This window comes from Vombatus ursinus, unplaced genomic scaffold, assembly GCF_900497805.2.
Source record: "Vombatus ursinus unplaced genomic scaffold, bare-nosed wombat genome assembly UNPS02014870.1, whole genome shotgun sequence".
NCBI lineage: Eukaryota > Metazoa > Chordata > Mammalia > Diprotodontia > Vombatidae > Vombatus > Vombatus ursinus.
The window spans coordinates 8,218,556-8,238,361 of record NW_020954648.1 but is presented as its reverse complement, the minus strand read 5'-3'; the positions used below and the strand labels follow the sequence as shown (position 1 = coordinate 8,238,361).

General features: G+C 41.1%; 1 protein-coding gene across 2 annotated transcripts in view; it reads left to right on the top strand.

The window, feature by feature from the left end:
• Positions 1-3,342: 3,342 nt before the first annotated feature.
• The window catches only part of CREB3L2 (cAMP responsive element binding protein 3 like 2), a 164,596-nt gene continuing 148,132 nt past the window's right edge, over positions 3,343-19,806 (top strand). For both annotated transcript variants that reach the window (XM_027842331.1, XM_027842330.1), the window contains exon 1: positions 3,343-3,905. In XM_027842331.1, coding sequence (XP_027698132.1) covers positions 3,804-3,905 — 102 coding nt within the window. In that variant the 5' untranslated portion in view covers positions 3,343-3,803. The remainder of the gene's footprint in view (positions 3,906-19,806) is intronic.

The window sequence follows — 19,806 nt, the reverse complement described above, 5'->3', positions numbered from 1 at the left end:
ACAAGCATTTATTAAATGCCCTTTAGGTACAAGGCATACACTAAGTGCTCAGGCCACAAAGAAATAAAGATAACTTCCTTGAAGGAACTTTCATTCTAATAGGGGAGATAACAGATAACATGTATATATACAGGTATATGCAAGATAAATACAAAGTAGATACAAGATAACTTTAGAGGAAAAGGCACCAGCAGTTGTGGAGTGGTAGGGAAGAAGAACCAGCTTCTGCAGAAGGTGACTCTTGAGCTGTCTTAGGCTTTTAAGAAGCAGGAGTAAGGAGGGAAGTCATTCCAGGATGGACAGCTAGTACAAAGGCACAGAGGTGGGAGATAGATGGTCTTGTGTGAAAAATAGGGAGGAGGCCAGTACAGTAGGACTAAGAACTCATGCAGGAGAATAAAGTGTGAGAAGACTGTCAGATAGGAAAGGGCCTGGTTGTGAAGGGTTTTCAGTACCAAACAGAGAAGCTTACATTTGGTTCTGGATGTAATAGGGAGTCACTGGAGTTTATTGAGTGGGGATGATTTGGAAGGATCTACATTTTAGGAAAACCACTTGGGTAGCTGAGTGATGGATGGACTGGAATGGAAAGAGTCTTTAGGCAGGAAGACCAATTAGGAGGCTATTGCAATAGTCCAGGTAAGAGATGATGAAGGCCTGAACTAGGTGGGGGACTGTGCAACTAGAGAGAAGGCGATGGCTATAAAGAGACGTCGAGACAGGAGAAACGACAAAATTTGGCAAATGATTGACCGATGGAAATACGGAGTTGAGTATGACACTGAAGTTGCAAACCTGGGTGACCTGAAGGATAGTGATTATCTCAGAAGTAATAAGGAAGCTCAGAAGAGAGGTGAGTTTTAGGGGAAAGGTAATAGTTTTGGTTTTGAATATCTTGAGTTTGAGATGCCTAAGTCACATCTTTTTTGAACCACCTAGGAGGGAGCTGGTGATTTGGGACTGGACCTCAAGAAATAAACTGCATATATAGATCTGGAAATCATATGGAAAGAGGTGAAGAATGAACCTATGAGTTAGGATCTGAAGAAATCAGTAAGAAAGGAAGTACAGAGAAAAAAAGGAAAGGGTCCCAGGATAGAACTTTGAGGCAGAGCCACCATAAGTGGGCATGGTATGTATAAAGATTCAGCAAAAGAGACTGAGGAATAGTCAATAAAAGTAGGAGAACCAAGAAAGAGCAGTGTCACAAAAATCCAGGGAAGAGAGGATACCCAGGAGAAGGTCAGCAGTCAACTGCAAAGAGGTCAAGAAGGATGAGTATTAAGAATGGGTCATTAGATTTGGCAAATAAAAGATCACTGGTAATTTTGGATAGAGCAATTGTGGTTGAATGATAAGGTTGTAAGCCATAATGAAAAGTTCAGAAGAGAGGAAGAGGAAGTTCCAATGGTAGATGGATTTTTCAAGGAATTTAGCTGAGAAAAGGCGAAGAGACTTGGGACAGTCATTGGGGTGGGGTGGGGGTGAGGAGGAGAGTAATATTTTGAAGAATGGTTTTATGGATAGGAAAAACTTGAGTGTTTGTGTAAAAAGCAGGGAAGGAACCAGTAAGTAGGGAGAGACTGAAGATTAAAGAGAGAGAAGGGGTGATATTGGGGGTAATTTGCTAGAGAAGATGGGAGTGGATGGGTTCATTTAGAGAGTTTGATCTTATTTAGAGAATTTGATAAGGAGAAATGCTATGGCATCACCAGAGGCTCGGATGAAGGGTGAATTAATGAGGAATAATGTCAGGTGGATTTGACATGAAAAGAAGGGCAGAAAAAGGAGCTCAAGATAGATGGCCTCAATTTTTCAGGGGAAATATGAGGTGATGTCCTTAGTTGAGAAGGTGGGGGGAGGGGTTGTGTAAGAGATTTGACGAGAAAAGAGAAGGTACAAAGTCAGTCCAAATTAAGGTGACAAGGGGAATGATCACTTAGTGTATGAGTGGAATGTTAAGGTGTCATCAGACATTAATCTAAAACGTATTACACAGATTCTCCCTGAAGGCAGTATCCAGCAGGGGATGGTAGGTAGTATCAAAGGCTGCAGAGAGTTCAAGAAGGAAGAAGAAAGGGAAAAGGGAATAAAGAGATCATGTTCATCTTAGGGAGAGGAATTTCAATACTGACCTTTTACCTGTCCTTCAAAACCCAGATCAAATGTTACCTCTTGTGAAATCTTCTCCTTGTCCCTACCATTTTCTAACTCCCCTTAATGCACTGTCTCCATCCATTATTCTAATTGGATGGGGACTATTTTGCTTGCTTACATTTGTATCTCTTGTGATTCACACAGAGCCTGGAACATGGTAAGACTTAATAAATGCTCTCCCTCTCTGTCTCTCTGTCTCTCTGTCTGGCCGTCCATCCATCCATCATCCATTTTTACTTCCCCAGTAGAAGGGACCTGTTATTTGATTCCTCCTACTAGTCTTAGGAATTTGCCATAATCTAATTTGTATATATTTATTCACAAAGTCTTTTTTTTTTAATATCCTCTACTGTATAGAGTAGAGTATAAGCTCTTTGAGGGCAAGGAGCTAGGACCTTACAAATTGTTCCCTACCCCATTCCGCTATTCAGTCAATAGAACGAGGTCCTAGAAGAGAGAAAATGGGAAGGAGAGGACAGCTGGAGGTTAGTGTTCACAATAAAATTGAAACACATTGTGGATATTGTCTAATTGTGGAAACAAATCGTAAATGTATTATTATTTTAATGAAAAGTTTAAAATAAAATTAAATATCAATAAAACAAAATATTTTTAATAAATATTTAATAAATTTATTTTAATAAAATAAATGAGTTAAAGGAAGCCAAAGCCCTTCGGAAGCTATAACATATCACGGTATAAAATCAGGACATTTAACTAGTCTCAAACCTTTGCAGTTTCAAAGCCTCCTCTGCCTTCCCTTACTGGATTAGGTTAATTCGAGCGGAAGCACAGCTCGCCCCCGTTCTTTTAAAAAACAAAAAACAAAAAACAAAAAACAAAACAAAACAAAAAAAGGGATTCTTGTCCCTATTTCATTGGTCATTGGCTCAAAGCTTCCCAGTCTCCAGTGGTTTTCTTTCCTGTCTGTTACCCCTGGGTCGTGTCATTCCATTGGCTCCCAGTGAAAAACTCCACCCCTGATCTGGGGCTCCAGGAGGAGGAGTTCCCCAGTGATGTCAAACCGGGAATCCCCTCCCACATTCCTTAGTCTGGGCGGTGGAGCTCCCTCTCTCTCCGCCTGTGTAGGCGGGACGAGGAGAAGAAGTGGACCACTGATTGGGTCATATCTACCAAGCGCTAACCCGATTGGTTCTTATCTCTGAGAGGAGGTGGAGTCTTCAGCCGAGACTTGAGTCAGAAGCAAAGTAGAGTAGGGAGTGAATTTCGAGTTTTGACCAGCTGTGGAAAAGTTGAGGGAGCTGAAGATGTTGCGATACGTAAAGAGAATCCTTTTGGGATGAGACGCCCCCTCCTCTTTGCACTTCGGACGGGCGTCCACCCCTTAAGTCCTTCTATCCTGCGTCCTGGGTTCGGGCAGCCTGTCTCCTTTCCTGCTCCAGCCTGCTCCCAGGCACTTTCCTTTCTCTAGTGACCCCGGGAGGAAAGTTTTTCCTCTTTCTCCTCTGTCAGGAGGAGAGGGTCCTTTTCCTCTTCAGAGATTAAAGCCCTGATCCCCAGGCGAGACACGCGCACGCTGGAACTTGGTATCCTCGGTGCCCGTCTGCCTCCAGCTGTGCCAGGTCCTCCCCGCCCCCTCCCGCTTCCTCGCCACAGTCTCGGCTCAGCTGGCTCCCCGTCCCACCATGGAGGTGCTGGAGAGCGGGGAGCAGAACCTGTTGCACTGGGATCGCAAGCTCAGCGAGCTGTCAGAGCCCGTGGACTCCGACAACCTGATGTACAACACGGTGAGGAGGCGGGCAAGGGTTCACAGAGCTCCCACGGGGTCCCTGGGTGCCCACGGGGCCGGCTGCTCGGGGAGGGCGGGGGCAGGGAGGAGGATGTCTCCAAAGAGAACAGCTGGAAGTAGGATGAGTGGAAAGCAAGCAAGACGTAAGCTGGGCAAGGGGGCATTGCAAGGGAAAAGCCTGGGGAGAGGTGTAATTTTATTTATTTGAGTAAAATAAAGGTAGCTGGCACGCTCAATCACAATACCTTGCCTTTGTCAGGCGGTTATTTTTTTTCCTCCTCAAATCACTTTCACATCTGGAATCTCACTTTACTGCTCTCAGTAGGTAGGGATGGTTTGGTATCATTAACACTGTTTTAAAAGTAATGTTGCAACTTTGATGAATGTTGATGATAGGATAGCAAAAGACACAGTCCACATATATATCTAAACGAAAGCTGTGATACTAAGACGGAAAAAGTAGGACCATTCCGCCATTTCTCTCATTCTTCCTCTCCCTTCCTCCTTTTAAGATAATTTTCTGTATTGTTTGAAGAGTCAGGCTAAGTTCTAGGGCGAGGCTGTACTACTTTTTGGCTTTTGAGGTTCTGCAGCTCAGAAAACGAAGACCAGAGCAACAGTATGGAAAATGTGAGTCAACTGGAGATTTCAGAAATGAATTCCCCCAAGATTTCACCAGGTCCCTTACACTGGGGAGTTTGGAGACCCTTTTAGGGATTGTCATCAGGCATGGATTTTGTTTCGAAATTATGAAGTGAGACTGTTTGAGCAGCCCATATAGAGAAGGCCACTTTACTTGTGATCTCTTTGTTTCTTTCCTGGTAAATACAGAAGTTTGTAATTCAAGGGGAGGGGAAAATATAAGACACCAATAAGAAAATAAGATAGTTGGGCCACTTCCCCTTCGTGGTTCTTTTAATAAGATCAGTGCCAGGATATTTGAAACTTTTTTTGCAAAATGACCCTGCAGGCTCCACCTCTTGGGTCTCTGCCTCTAATCTTAAGTTTCTTTGGAAAAAAGGATGAGGCCCTCCCAGCAGTTCTCTCCACAAGAGTTTGTGGTGGATGAGTAAAGACTTGCTTTAAAAAATGTAGAGCTCTGGGTTTCCACAGAAGAGACAGTTTGGGATGAGGTGATAGCCAGATGTGTAGTGTAATCTGATAAATGTATTACCAAATTCAGGTCATGAGAAGACCACTCCAGCTGCCTTTGTTTTTGCTTTGCTATGCACTTACCGCGTTCTAGTTTACATTGCAGTTGCTAGTGTTACCTCATTTTCTGTACTGATATATATGCTCCAGGAGTTTAAGGAGTTATTTTCGTATTCTCAGACCTCAGCACAATGCTGAATAAATTATTCAAAATGAATGAATTTGGATGGATAGCTCTCTAATTAAGCATTTAGGGCATTGCTGGCTTTCAATAATTTTGTTTTGATCCCTTTAATTTCCTGGAGTACATGGCATGCGTCAGAGAATTACTAGGGGTATATCCTTCAGTGAGGATTCCATTTTAATCATCAAGAAGAGGTGACAATTCTTAAATACTGGGTGTCTCAAACTATTGGGACTAAGACTTTTGGGACAGCTTGTATGCCATTACCTGGTCTTAAGAATGTAAAAATTTCCCAGTGCCTGTGTCTGGGATTACAGAGTCAATCACTCCTCTCAGGAGCAGATCATTTTTCATGTTTTCATCCTAGATATTTTTAGGAGTTTTCAGGGTCGGTTTGTCTTTCAGACAGTCAAAGGGAAGGCGTGGTTAAAGTCTATAAAACTATGAAAGGTATGAATGTAATGAATACCGATCAAAGTCAGACATAAAATGAAAGTTTAATTTACTCTGATACTGCTTGAAAAAGGTGTTTGTCCCTGCCATGGGGAAGGTTTCATGAAGAGTCCATATGGAATAAGTTACCTATAGATAGGAGGTCTTCCAGATGCTTCTGTTGGTGGATGAAATTGTGCTGATTGCATCAAACCCTAGAACACTGTAGAGCCCCTTAAAAGTGATAGGATAATATGATTATATTATTATTCACAATATTATTATTCACAGCTGGATTGAAAGTTCATGTAGTCCAACCTCCTTATTTTTTTTGCATTTGAGAAAATTGAGGCCCAGAGAGGTAAATTGTTTCTTTTCTCTGGGCTTTAGTGTTCTCATCTAGTAGTAAACAGCAAAATTAGGATTTGAACCCAGGTCTTTTGACTCCAAATCCAGCACTCTTTCTCTTATAACCCAAGTAACTGAAAAATATTTGGCTTATCTACACAGGAAAAACCAAATGGATGAAAAATGCCTATTGTCCAGGCTAGGATACACACACATAATGTTGATACAAATGGATATATGCTGATATATACATACACATATGTATATATAATATATATCATAGCCAAAGTTTGTGTGTGTACATATATACACACACAGAATATGATATATACATATATACATTTATAGTATATATATCATATGGGTATATATTGTGTACATATGTATATAGAATATTACATATGTATATATATTTATACTCACACAAACTCTGGCTATGATACATATGTATATATAAGTATATAGTTGTATGTATCAGCATATGTCCATGTGTGTCATCTATCTCTATATTAGTATACACACACACACATCCACATACAAACATACATGTGTACCAACTCTTTGGGTTGTGCATCCAACTGCTTATTCTAGCCTGGAGGGAATAGCTATAATTATATGTCATATATAGTATAATAATTGTATCATATATCATATAATCATATATCATATAATACATAGAAGAATATGTATATAATATGTGTCTGTGTGTTGCATAAACTTTGCAGATGAACTATGAACTAGATCCAGACTTCAAGAGAAATAGAGTGATCTGAATTGCATCCTGATACTGTCACAACAAAGGCTTATTTTTTTAGTACCAATATTACTTTGCATACTTAGTTTTTTTTTTAAGTTTACATTTATAACACTTAAAGTTTTGTGCAACCTTTTACATATATATATGTATATATTATATATATATTAAGTCATTTGATCCTCACAACCTTTCAGGGGTGGGCACTATTATCATCTGGATATTATAGATGAGGAAAATGAGGCTCCAAGAGATTAATGGACTCACCCAGGGCCACATAGCTAGTTAGTGTTGGAGGTGGGATTCCAAGCCAGGTCTTCCTAACTCCAAGTCCATTTCTCTGTGGAAACTATTACCTTGAGAGGTGTTCGTGAAAGTTTAAATAGATTCAAGGAGGACTCCATTGTTGGGTGCTGGTGGTGGCTGGGGAACCTTTTGGGTGGTCTTATATGTCACCCCTAAATGTCGCATGCTAAATTGTCTGGGATGTGTGAGATTCCCATTGGTTTGGAATACATTATTAAGTCAGTATTTTGTTGGCTTAGAATTTGTTTCTCATGTTATAAGTTTAGGAATGGGGTAAATTGGGTAAGGGAAAGTGAGGAAAAGTCACTTTTACTTCCTGTAGCCCTGTGGGATGAGATTTGGGGATGGGGAGAGGGAGGTACCATTTGTCATTTTTCCCAATACCTTGAAGAATCCCTGACTTGATCGTCATCTGCTGATGTTACAACGACCCTTACGGGGCACTCACTTCTCAGTCATCCATAAATTGGTTGGATCTGTCTAGGCTGATGCTTCTTTCCTAGCTTGGTGACTTGTTGTGAAATAGCACACCAGTGCTAGTCTTCCCTCATTTTTATAGATCAGGACACTGAGCCTCAGAGAAGGGAAATGACTTGGCCCAAGGCTGCACAGCAAGTCGTGGCAGAGCTGGAACTAGAATCCGAGGTTCCAAAAACTGTTTGATGGTCCTTGCGATCATCCCGTACCAGTGGCATCTGTTCTCATAGGGAAACTTTAGCTCATCAAAGTGTCAAAGTAGTCCAAAGACTACCACAGTGTTAATAAAAAACAATGTCAAAGGGCAGCTAAACTCTGATTAATCACAGTAAACCACCTCACTCTAAGAAAATGGGTAATGAGGCACACTGTCCTCTTAGTAGATACAATCAATTTACAGTAGTTTTACTTGATGTTTTTCCTTGGTTCTGAGTGTTTAGAATGGGAGTGGGGTATGTATAGAAATGACTGTGGTGTAAAAAAAAAAAACAAAAAGGATTTAAAAACTTAAGTGTTAAATCATGGATTGAAAGAGTACAACAGCTAAAGTGCATGACTAGAAAACAGGAAGATCTGAGTTCAAATCTGGTGTCAGACACTTACTAGCTAGGTGACCCAGGGCAAGTCACTTAACTCTGCCTCAGTTTCCTCATCTGTAAAATGAACTGGAGAAGGAAATGGCAAACCACTCCAGTATCTTTGCCAAGAAAACCCCAAATGGAGTCATGAAGAGTTGGACACGACTGAAAAACAAATTATTATTAATAAACTCAAGCATAATTTATCACTTGCCAGGCTCAACAAATAGTGTTAAATTATGCTAATAGAATAACACAGGGGCAGCAGTAATCTTATTAACAATCCAAGGGCAAACCCGGAAATGGGATGGGGGAGGTGTGGTGGGGGAAACCTGGCCTGCTACATACCAGTGAGGTCTTCACAAGACACTCATATATCCTGATACAGTAAAAACATTGCCCTAGTTTACTAAAATATCTGGGCTTTCTGCTTCTGGATCAAATGGCAAGGCCCGAGGCAGCTAGCTAAGGCCACAAGCATGCATGCCATCCTGGACAAGAATGACTTGTTCTGCTCTTGGTTCAAAGCATCAAGGAAGACAGATGTTCATTTGTCAAAAAAGGTATTTTTCCATGGCAGGTGGCTCTTTAAATATTGATGAGGCCAGACCTACCTTCCTTTTTCTTGGGCTCTTGGGCCTTTATTGGGACCTGCACTTAACATAGTAATTACTCTCCCTGGGGTAGAAGACTCTAGGATTCAGGTGGGTGCCTTAGAGTGTTTGGTCAGTATGACTAGTGGCCACCTCAAAACCATTCAGGTGTGCTCTTTTGGGAAGAGGTGAAGGTAAGTTTGCTACTAGAGCATCTATATTCTTCTGTAGGTGAAACCACTATGAAGTCAGGATCAAAAGAAAAAAATCATCCTCCTTCAATTTTTGGTGGGGGAGAAGGGAGAAATATGATTCTGTTTCTTCACCCTCCTTGCCTACTGTGTGTTCTCTGTGGCCACCAAATGAAGGAGGCCTGTGGGACTTCAGTCTTCTCAGTCACTCTGTACCCATGAAGTAAATAATGCCTTGTTATTCTCCCCTTGGGAAAATTGATGTATGGAGTTTTGTCCTTGATGGCAGGAGCTATGATTTTTTTGCTAATTCTTTTTCTGTTCTTTGGTGCTTAGAATAGGGCTGGATACACAGTGGTACTTGAGAAATGTTTTTTGAAATGTTTGTAAAGATCTACCAATCAGTGAGTGCTGTTGGTAGGAACATGACTCAGTCAGTCAACAAATACTGATTAAGCACCTACTTTGTGCTGAGCACAGCGCTAAGCCCTGGGGATACAAAGAAAGGCAAACATCAACAACCCCACAACAAAACAGTCCCTGCTTTCAAGGAACTCATCTAATGGAGGAGACTGGATGCTAACAACTATGTATAAGCAAGATATAGACAGGATCATTTGGAGAGAATCAACTGGGGGAAGGCACTAAGATTAAGAGAATTGGAACGGGCTTCCTGTAAAACAGGGGCGGGGAACCTTTGGTCTTGGGGCCACAAGTGGCCCTCTAAGCCCTCAAGTGCGGCCCTTTGATTGAATCTAAACTTAATAAAAGGATTTGTTCTATACAACTTGCACTCAGTCAAAAGGCAGAACCCAAGGACCTAGAAGGCCACATGGCCTTGAGAGCGCGGGCTCCCCACCCCTGCTGTAGAAGGTAGCATTTTAGCTGGGTTTTGAAGAAAGTATAGATCAAGGTTTCTTAAGCTTTTTTATGTGTGTCATAGATGTCTTCGGCAGTCTGTTGAAGCCTATGATTCCCTTCTCTGAATGTCTTTAAATGTATAAGATAAAATACATAGGTTTACAAAGAAAAGTTGAAAATATTAAGAAAAAAAAGTTCATGGAGCCTAGTTAAAGAACTCCTGACCTAGGTGGTCTTTCATGAAATTTTTTTTAATGTGGTTATCTAGTAGATGGCTATTGAAATATTGTAGATGGATGTGGTTAATTTGAAATATGCTTGGGAAAGTTAAATACAATCATGTCTTTCTCATTTGGGCTTGACCAGGCATAGCAATCCTCATCTTGACTTCTTTCCTTCACGCTTGGCTGATGACTTTACCTCCAGCATTCTTGAGAAAGTCGAAGCTATTCAGTGCCTGCTTCCTCATCCACCCTCATATCTAACTCAGAATCTCTCCCGCTCTTATGTAATCTGGGACCTTGTTCTCTTAACAGTCTATCATAGATAGGTTCATCCCAAGCTCTCTATCCTCTTTAGTCTCTCTGTCTCCACTGCCTCCATCTCCCTTGTCTAAGAGTGTATTGGACCCTATTATCTTGAAAACAAAACAAAACAGAACTCCTAGCTTGACCAGGCCGGCTCTTCAAATTACCATTCTATTTATTTTCCTTTCACTGTCAAACTTCCAGAACCAAAGTCTACACCTATTTGTCTCTGTTTCCTTATCACTCATTCTCTCATTCATTAACCCCCAGAACATTTTGCCTTTGAACCCCACTGCTCGTGAAACTGCCCTATCAAAGATCACTAGGAACTTCCTAATAATCAGATATAAAAGGCCTCTTTCCTTGTCTTTTTTTTACTTCTCTGCAGCTGTTAACATTATTGATCACCCCTTTCTTTTTAATTCTCTCTCTTTCCTGGCCTCTGTGATTTTTCACTGTTAATATTCTTTCCCTTCTTTCCCTGGTTCCTTTTTCTCCCCTTACTCACTAAAGGTAGCAGTGTTTCTCAATCCTGGCTCTCCTTTGCTTATTCAACACTTATTCCTTTGAGGAACTCATTCTTTTTTGAGACTTCCACTATTACCTCCATGCAAATGAATTTGAAACCTGGGGATCCCTCCAGCTCAACAAGAAGTCCTTCTGTAGCAGGCCTTGAAGCGAAGCCAGACACACCATCTCTTCCCCTCTCCCTCCCTTCCCCTTTCCCTGAGCAAACTCTGAATTTGTCAGGCATATTTATGTGGCTGATGAAACTTTGAGCCATCTTTATCTCTGCAAAGAATTTATCTCAGGGAATGTGACTCATTCTGGGCGTGTTATGTAAACACTGAGAAATAGAGCTCTCCACTTAGAGCTTTGGTATTCCCCAGCTCCAGTGTGTCTCAGCTAAGGTTTTCTGGTTGTCCAGCTAGGCAAAAGCCTATCATTGTCCCACCTGCCCTGAGCAGAGATCCCCCTCTTTAACCAAAAAGAGCCCATTTAGTTTTGCTGGTGTTTTCCCTCTCTGCCTGTAATTTTGGTTAAAACTTTATGTAGAGTTACTGCTAAGACTTCACGTAACTTCTACAATTATTCACCATGTGTGCCCACAGGAGTTACATTTCCTCATGTCAGGTGAACCAAACCTTTGAGCCATCTGCCACCTGGTATGTGTAAAATCTCTCCGGTAATTTTGTTTATCCAGATTCTCTAACATATTGTCTTCTGTAGATAAAGATGCTGCTGACTCACTGGAAGTGGTAGACAACTCTTGAATTCTTTTTTCCAAGATGTAGAATGGCTTAATCTAAGCTAGTCACACTTTCTTGCCTCCCGCCCCTGGTCGTAAGTACAGACTGTGGTCTTTAAAATGGATGATTTTATTTTTGGTTTTATTTTGTCCTGTGTGAAAGAAATTGGCCCTGAAAGGTATCATATCAAATCTCTTAGTTGGAAGGGATCTCAGAGGCCATGGATACTCAAGCCCATCCCTAAAGAGCTCCTTCCAACATTCCAGACAAATGGTTGCCCAGTCTTTGCTTAAAAGATGTACAATGATGCTGAACTTTTTGATTCAGGTCATTTCGTTTTTTTTGGAAAGTTCTAATAATTAGGAATATTTTCTTTACGCTGAACTAAAATCTACTGCCTTGGAATTTCTACCCATTGCTGCTATTTTTGCCTTCTGTGGCCAAGCTAAACAAGTCTCTTGTCTCCATCTAAATACTATGGCTATATTAATGTAGCCTCAGTTTGCACTAATTTTTTTCATTTACATGTCATATAGACTCACATCAGCTTTGTAATCCACTAAAAGCCTTTGTCCCTCTTCCTTTTCCCTCTCTAAAAACTGAAGTCTAGCCATATATCCTGCTTATATTTGTGTAGTTGAGTTTGTAAATAAAATTTTATCTTTTAATTAATTAAAATCTGTTTTTCTCCTCCCTCCCCATCTCCCTTTCCTCCCATTGAAAAAGAAAAGAAAAGACCCCCTTGTAACAAACATGCATAGTAAAACAAAACAAATTCTGGCACTGACCATGTCCAAAAAAATATGTGCATCTCTGTCTGTGCTCTGAGTTTCTCACCTTTCATTCTGGAGGAAGGTAGCGTGTTTCATCATGAATTCTTTGGAATCATGGTTGGTCATTGCATCAATCAGAATCAAAGTTGTTTGTTTTGATAATCTTGCTCTCATCTAGACAATTGCTCTCAATTGCTCTCCTGATTCTGCTCACTTCAGTCTACATCAGTTTATTCAGTGCTTCCTGGGGTTCTCTGAGACCATCCCCTTCATTTCTTACAACACAAAATTATTCTTTTATATCTGTTTGCCTTAGTTTGGTCAGTTATTTCCCATTGTTGAGCATTCCCTCAATTTTTAGCTCTTTGGTGTTGGCAAAAAACTGGAAGGTAAGGGGGGTGTAGCTAATTTTTCAAAAGTGAAGACTAGGGCTTATTACTATTAATTATGATTATTATTACTATTAATCATCATCATGTTATTAAAGCTTTTTCCATTTTTCATGCCTATCCAGATCTTTTTGAATTCTGTGTGTTCCAATGGATTAGCTATCCTACCTAACTTCATGTCATCTCCAGATTTGACAAGCATACTATCTATGCCTTCACCCATATCAAATGATGATAGGATCAAGGACAGATCGCTGAGACACTTCACTGGAGATTAATCTCTAAGTTGAGATCAAGACTATTTTTGGACAATTTTTTTTTAAACCTGAAGTGCTGGAGCATTCTTTACACCACAGAGTTAGTTGCGTATTTGATTTGTTCAGCTCAACGGTCAGGTACAGTTTGGAGATTTTTGTAGCCTCTGCTCCCTAGCCTACTAAATCTTTAAAAATCCAGACAAAACAAGGAACTAAAAAAGACAGACACTGTAGTGGGAAGCATTTTTTTTTTTTCCCCCAGAATCAGAAAGAAATCTCTTTCAAGTTCTTGGCATGTGAAAGGAGACTGGAGGAAAAAAAAAAAAAACCAACCACTACCACATCAACTTCCAGTAGTCTGTGTGGAAAATCCTGGTCTCTTCATATTTCTCTATCTTGGAAATGTCTGAGTAGCTTTATAAGGGGAATTCCTTTTGGCTGAGGAGCCTATATTTATAATTTCAATTGATGGGGCAGATTGTTTTTGAAAAAACCTGGGGAAAATTAAAATGTCTTCTCACTATTAAATTCATGTTTGGGTTCTGGCCATGGCCTTGCGCCCTTTCGCCAAACTATTGTCCACTATTCTGTGGGCTCCCAGGTTCTATAAGCTTGCATGTTAGCTTACCTAGCCAAGCATAGTAATAGGTTAGCCTGAGTGTGTGTGTGTGTGTGTGTGTGTGTGTGTGTGTGTGTGCGCCTGCACGTGCGCAAGCGCATGTTAACGTGTAATAAATCTTGTCTCATTGGGATCATGGACTTAGCAGAGATTGGCTACTTTGTCTTACATGTAATTCCCAGTCTCCTGAAAGCATCTAAATGTTTGTTGTAATAATAGTAGTAACCTTAATTGACTTATATAGACTATACTTTAAAAGTTAGTAAAACAATTGAGCCTTACAACAACTCTGTGAGATAGATGGTATTATTTCCATATGAGGAAATTGAGGTACCAGACAGTTAAGTGATTTAATCCTGGTCATACAGCTAGTTAGTTCCAAAAATGGGACTTATGCCCAAGTCTTTCTGACTCCAAGTCCAGCATTCTTTTGTTACATGAATTTATAACAAGTATTTTAATCAGTGTTAAATTCTTGTTGGATACTCAGTCACTGGTGCTGAAGTAGGTGCTTAAGTATGCTTGTCCTATTTCCTCTTTCTAGGCTATGCTAAGACTTCAGCATTTCATTCTTCCATTCCTTCATTTGGTTAGAAGAAGAATCTTGGCCCTTTTCAATTTTCTGTGCTACATGGGGGCTCCTAGGCTTGAGAACCTGAGCTAGTCATGGAGGAAAATGTTCTTTGGACCTCTTTTGCATGGGTATGTGTATACACAATGATGCCAAGTGGACAGAGAGAAGTCTCTAGTGGAATGCTTTAGGAATCCATGATTGGTCCTCTTCTGTTCAACATTTTTCATAAGTGACTTGAATCAAGGTACAGATGGTATGCTTATCAAATATGCAGATTGATGCAGAGCTTGGTGGGATTTAACAGATTGGATGGGCAGGATATGAATCCAAAAAATCTTGGGGCTAGAACAATAGGCCAAAGCAATTAAGATGAAACCTAATAGGAGTAAGTGTAAAGTTCTGCACTTGGGTTCCCCAAACCAATTTTACTAGCATGATATAGAAGAGGTGTGGCTAGACAATAGTTTTTTATGTGTAAAAGGTCTTTGGTTTTATTGGAGAGTGTACGCTTCTCATGAGTCAGCCAAAAAAATCTGATGCTAGGTAGGCCAAAGCTAGGATGCTAGACTGCATTAAAAGAAGCATGGTATACAGAACAAAGAAGACAGGCAACAGAGCTGCCACATAATGCCCTGGCCAGGTCACATCTGGAGTACTGTGTTCATTTCTGGGGACTGGATTTTTGGAAAGTCATAGGCAAGATAGAGTATGTCCAGAAAAGGGTGACCAGGATGGCAACCAGAGTAGGAAGAACAAGCCACAGGAGGAAAGGCTGAAGGAAGTGGGAATGATTAGCCTGGAAAAGAGAAAACTTAAGGGAACATGGTGTACTTAAACATGTGGATGAGGAATTAAAATTTGCCAGAGAGGGCAGAGCTAGAGGCAGTGGAGAGAAGTTGCAAAAAAGCAGATTTCGGATTGACTTAAGGAAAATATCCCAGCAATTGGAACTATTTAAAGGTAAGGAGGGAGTGGTTGAGTTCCCCTCACTGGAGGTTTCAAGTGGAGGCTGGATGAGGGCAACTTGTTGGGCACATTGTAGAGGGGAATCTTGTTCAGGTAGGGGTTGAGCCAGGTGGTAATGGAGTTCCTTTCCAGCTCGAAGAGTCCATGACTCTTGTCACTGTGTTTTTTGGGACATATTTTTGACAAAACAATGGTTTGGCAGCGGGGGCAGGAATGGGGGAGGTGGGCAGTTATATGCAGTGGCAATTATCGTTAGCTGTTTCATTCAGGTGCACCCGAGGAAACTGAAATAAACAAAGGAAGTCAAGGATTTGACCTTTTCCATCCTGTTCCTTCTGCTTCCTCCCACCGGGGCAGTAAATGGTGGTTTGTCCACCTTAATACCTAATATAGCCTCAATCACAAATGAATCATTGATGGATGGAAGCAGTAAAAGGAGCAGTAGAAGTAGGTACTTGAGGGATGGGGAACTTTGGGTCCAGAATGTTATCTACATTGTCAGATGCTGTTATTTTGTTGGTTAGTTCTGTTAGGCTGTTTTTATATTATACAGGAGGGCTCAGAGTGTGTGTGGGGGTCATATAGTGAAAAATGATGGGTGTGAAAAAAAACAAGGCATCAATAAAACTTTAAAAAAAAAAGGTTATAGACATGAAGAGAGCTGAGTGGAAAACATATTTTTTTAAAGTGGTTTGTTAAAGTCCCAAAGAAGATTCACCCTTACAGGTAGAGGTAATGGCTCACATTCTTCATCATCATCATCATCACTAGTATTTATAGATGTATCACTTTAAGATTTGTAAAATGCTTCATAGATATTATCTCATTTGAGCCTCACAACAACCCTGTGATGTGCTATTTTTATGCCCATTTTACAGATGGAGAAATTGAGGCTGAGAGAGGTTGTAAATAACTTGCCCAAGGTCACACAGCTAGTAAATGTCCCAGTTAGGACTTGAACTCAGGTCTTCCCAAGACCGAGTCTAGCACTCTACCCATTAGAGCACCTAGCTCTAAAGTCATACAGCACTCTACAGTTTACGAAGCTCTTCTTACCAAAAATACTTCGAGGTAGGATACATAAGTGGTATTAGCTTCATTTTTACAGATGAGAAAACTGAATCTCAGGGAGGATAAACTGACTGACCCAAGGTTACATGGTCTGTTATGGGCAAAATCAGAACCCAAGCCTTTCAAATCTAAGTCCTGGGCTCTTCCCACTTTCCTGGTTGTCAGATGCAAGCACCCGACATAAATTTCCCTTGCATATAGGTAGCTTCTACTGCAGGATTCCTCTGCCTATAGCAGAGGTGGTTTTTCATCACTATTTCCTAACATGGGACTTTTTCTTACAGCTAATGTTACAGGACAAGGAAGGAGGACTTGATCCCCTCTCACCGCTGTGGGGAGTGGGAAAAGAGAGGGGAAGGAAGAGTGAAGAAGCCACTTTACCGCTAGAAAAGGGTCAGATTTGTGGACAGAGAAAGAGAAAACCCCTTGTCTACTAGATGAGGGAGTAAAAGAAGTCCCTTTTACTTGGAATTAGACTAGCATAGGAGGGAGAGAATTTTCTTCTAGAGGAGTGGACTCCAAGGGAGAAGTTGTTCCCTGCACTTGAAACTCAGGATACAACATCCCCCATTTTGCAAATGAGGAAACTGAGGCTCCAAGAGGCTGGGTGACTTGTTCAAAGGGACATAGCCATTGAATGACAGAACTGAGATGTGAACCTGGGCCTTCAGGTTTCTGTTCAGACAGCTACATTATGAGTTAGTTAGCTAGGCTTTGGTGGGCTAGCCTGTGAACCTAAGAGCTATTTATACCAGCGTTTCTATGGGGAACTGTGTTTTGAGCTCAAGCAGCTGACAGATAAATGAACTTTTGGACCCTCTCCCATTCAGGAGCTGGAGACTTGTAGTAGAATTTGATTTTCACATTTCTTTCTCAAGTGAAGCATCTGTTTCTCACTTGTGGGGCATCAGGAAGACTGAATGAAATTATGGACCATGCCTGCTTTAGTACAATCCCCAAAGTTTATGGGTGGCCCAGTATGGAGGTACCATGGCAGAAGCATAGGGGTGAGGAAAACTGAGGATAATATCTTAGTCACTGGCATTTTTAAATTAAGGAACCGTCTATGTGTCTTTCCTCCCAAAACTCAAGCAGACCTTCCGTTTTAAGTCTCATTTGGTAAAATACAATGCAAAGTTTTAAAATATTTCCCCATTCCTCACTAGTGGCTTAGGAAGAAGTCTTGGGAGGAAAAAAAAAGGGGTGTATGTGAAATATCTTGCTTCCAAATACGTAATGAAGTCAGTTTTCTTAGCTATCACAATTAATTTGCATTTGCTGTTATTTGTACATGTATATGCCGCGTCTCATCCATTACCAGTAAAAATTGCTTTTCCATTTCAACCCCTGGATTTGCCCCGATTCTTCCTTATTCTCTTGGCACTTCCTCTTGAGACCGAGGACACACAATTTGGACACAGCTGGCCGAGGCGAAGGGGGCCAGCCATCTGTGGATTTGGAGCAGGGCGAGACTAACTGTTTTGTACTTCAATATTTCAGGGATCTGCTGTTTTCCTGGTGTAGGTACTTTCTCCCTAGCTAAGTTTGTCTTCAGAAGACAGATCTAGAGCCCATTACTGCAGCTACAATTTTGTAGTTTTCTTAGCCGAAGAGAAACTTCCAGAGTTTTTTCTCTGCTAGCGTAGCCTCCAAGAACACAGGGTCCTCTCCACCCCGTAACATAGTATCCAAATAAGAGGCCCATGTGGAATCTGGGCCTCTTGACACCATCTTGAGGATAGCAATTACATAAAACTATTTTGAAATTTTACCCAAAAATCAGTATCGTGGGGTATACAGAATCATGTCGGTTCCCTTTCCCTACTCTTTATAATAGGGTGTGGCTCCCAGATGGGGAGTTTTGGCAAGAGGAAATGGACATGGCCCTGAAATGGGGGTCTGGGCACCTAGGTTATGATCTCTCTGAACTTGTGCTGTGCTTACTCATGAATCAGTCAAGTTGTTCCTGATGTTCTGGTTTTTGGAGGGCTAGATGCCCAGGGGGAATTGAAGGAATGTCATAGTCAGCTTTCTCCTATTATGGCAATTGTAAATTGTCATGGTAATTGAGTAATTGAACCTTACTCCAAGATCTCTCCTCTCAAAAAACCCTTCCCCTCCTCTTGGGAGTCCTTATTTCTTTTTCTTTTCTTTTCTTTTCTTTTTTTTTTTTTGAGTCCTTATTTCTGTACTTACTGCCTTCATTACCCTTCTTTTGTTTACCTCTCCCTCCGCACAGATTCTTTCCATTCAACTTTTAAATCTATGAAAGTAATCTTTTCCTAACATTGTGCTGCCCCTCCTGATTATGTATTATCCCTTTTTTTGCTGCTCTTTTTTGGGAAGATTTATACCAATTTTTCCATGTATTCCCTTCTTAAATCCTTCCTCTTTAGCTTGTGTCCTGACTACTCTTTTGAAGGTGATCTCTGGGCAAATCTCCTGCTGCCCAAGTATGATAGAGAGGCCTTCTTTTGGTGAAAGAGCTCTGGCTTTGGAGTCTAAGGACCATTACCTGTGTGACCTTGGGCCAATCACCAATTTTTGATTCTCTCATCTGTAAAATTAAGAGAGTTGGACCCCTTCTAGTTTTAAATCTTATGATCCCTTTTGGGTTATCATGCTTGATACTTCCCGTGCTCCCCACACCCAGAGAGGCAGTGGTGCATGGTGAATGGAGTGCTGGATTTGAAGTCAGAAACATCTGCATTCAGATCCAGCCCCTAACAGTTATTAGCTGTGTGACCATGGGCAAGTCCTTCAACTCTCTGGGCCTCAGCTTCCTTATTTATAAAATGATGGGGTTAGACTAGATGACCATTAAGAGCCCTTCCATCTCCAAGTCTATAATCTGATAATCCTATGACCTCCTTAGCTCAGTTCCATGTTGAACTGGTCCTATTCCTGTTTGAGTTTTGTGCTGCCTTCTGGAACATGAAGAGGTGGGTGAATCCTTTTCTTTTTGGAGTATCACTATTAAGGTTCCCCACTGCCATTCCCCAGGGTATGCTTGTTGGTTCTTTATTTACCTCTAATTTGGGGTGGGGGAGAAAGTGGATGGGGGGGACAAGTTGTCAACCTATATGGGTATAGCTTGAATAGGTCAGAGTAGGAGCAAAAAAGATAATTTTTCTCTCTCATGCCTAGGTCATACAGCAGTTAAATCTATTGATAACATAAGCTCTAGCAATGTTGACTGGGTGTCCTTGATTCTTATCTGTGGGCTAATTTCTTTCTACCTGTGGTCGTTTGCTAATTTACATGACTGCCTTACAATATCTCTTTTTCTGGTATCTGTTTCCAAGAAACTGAAACTTTTTGGGTGAAGTAGGGGAAGGAGCTGGCAGGTGGCAGGTGTTAAGGACTTTGGGACTTGAAATAGAAAACAGAAGTGGATTAGGACAGTTTACTGACTAATCACTGACCACCTGCTAACATCAGTTTTTATCTCTTAGCATCTTAATCCATTCCCCACACCAGGCACTGATGTGGAAAGAGAGAGACAGAGAGAGAGACCCAGACAGACAGACAGACACACACACACACACACGAGAGAGAGAGAGAGAGAGAGAGAGAGAGAGAGAGAGAGAGAGAGAG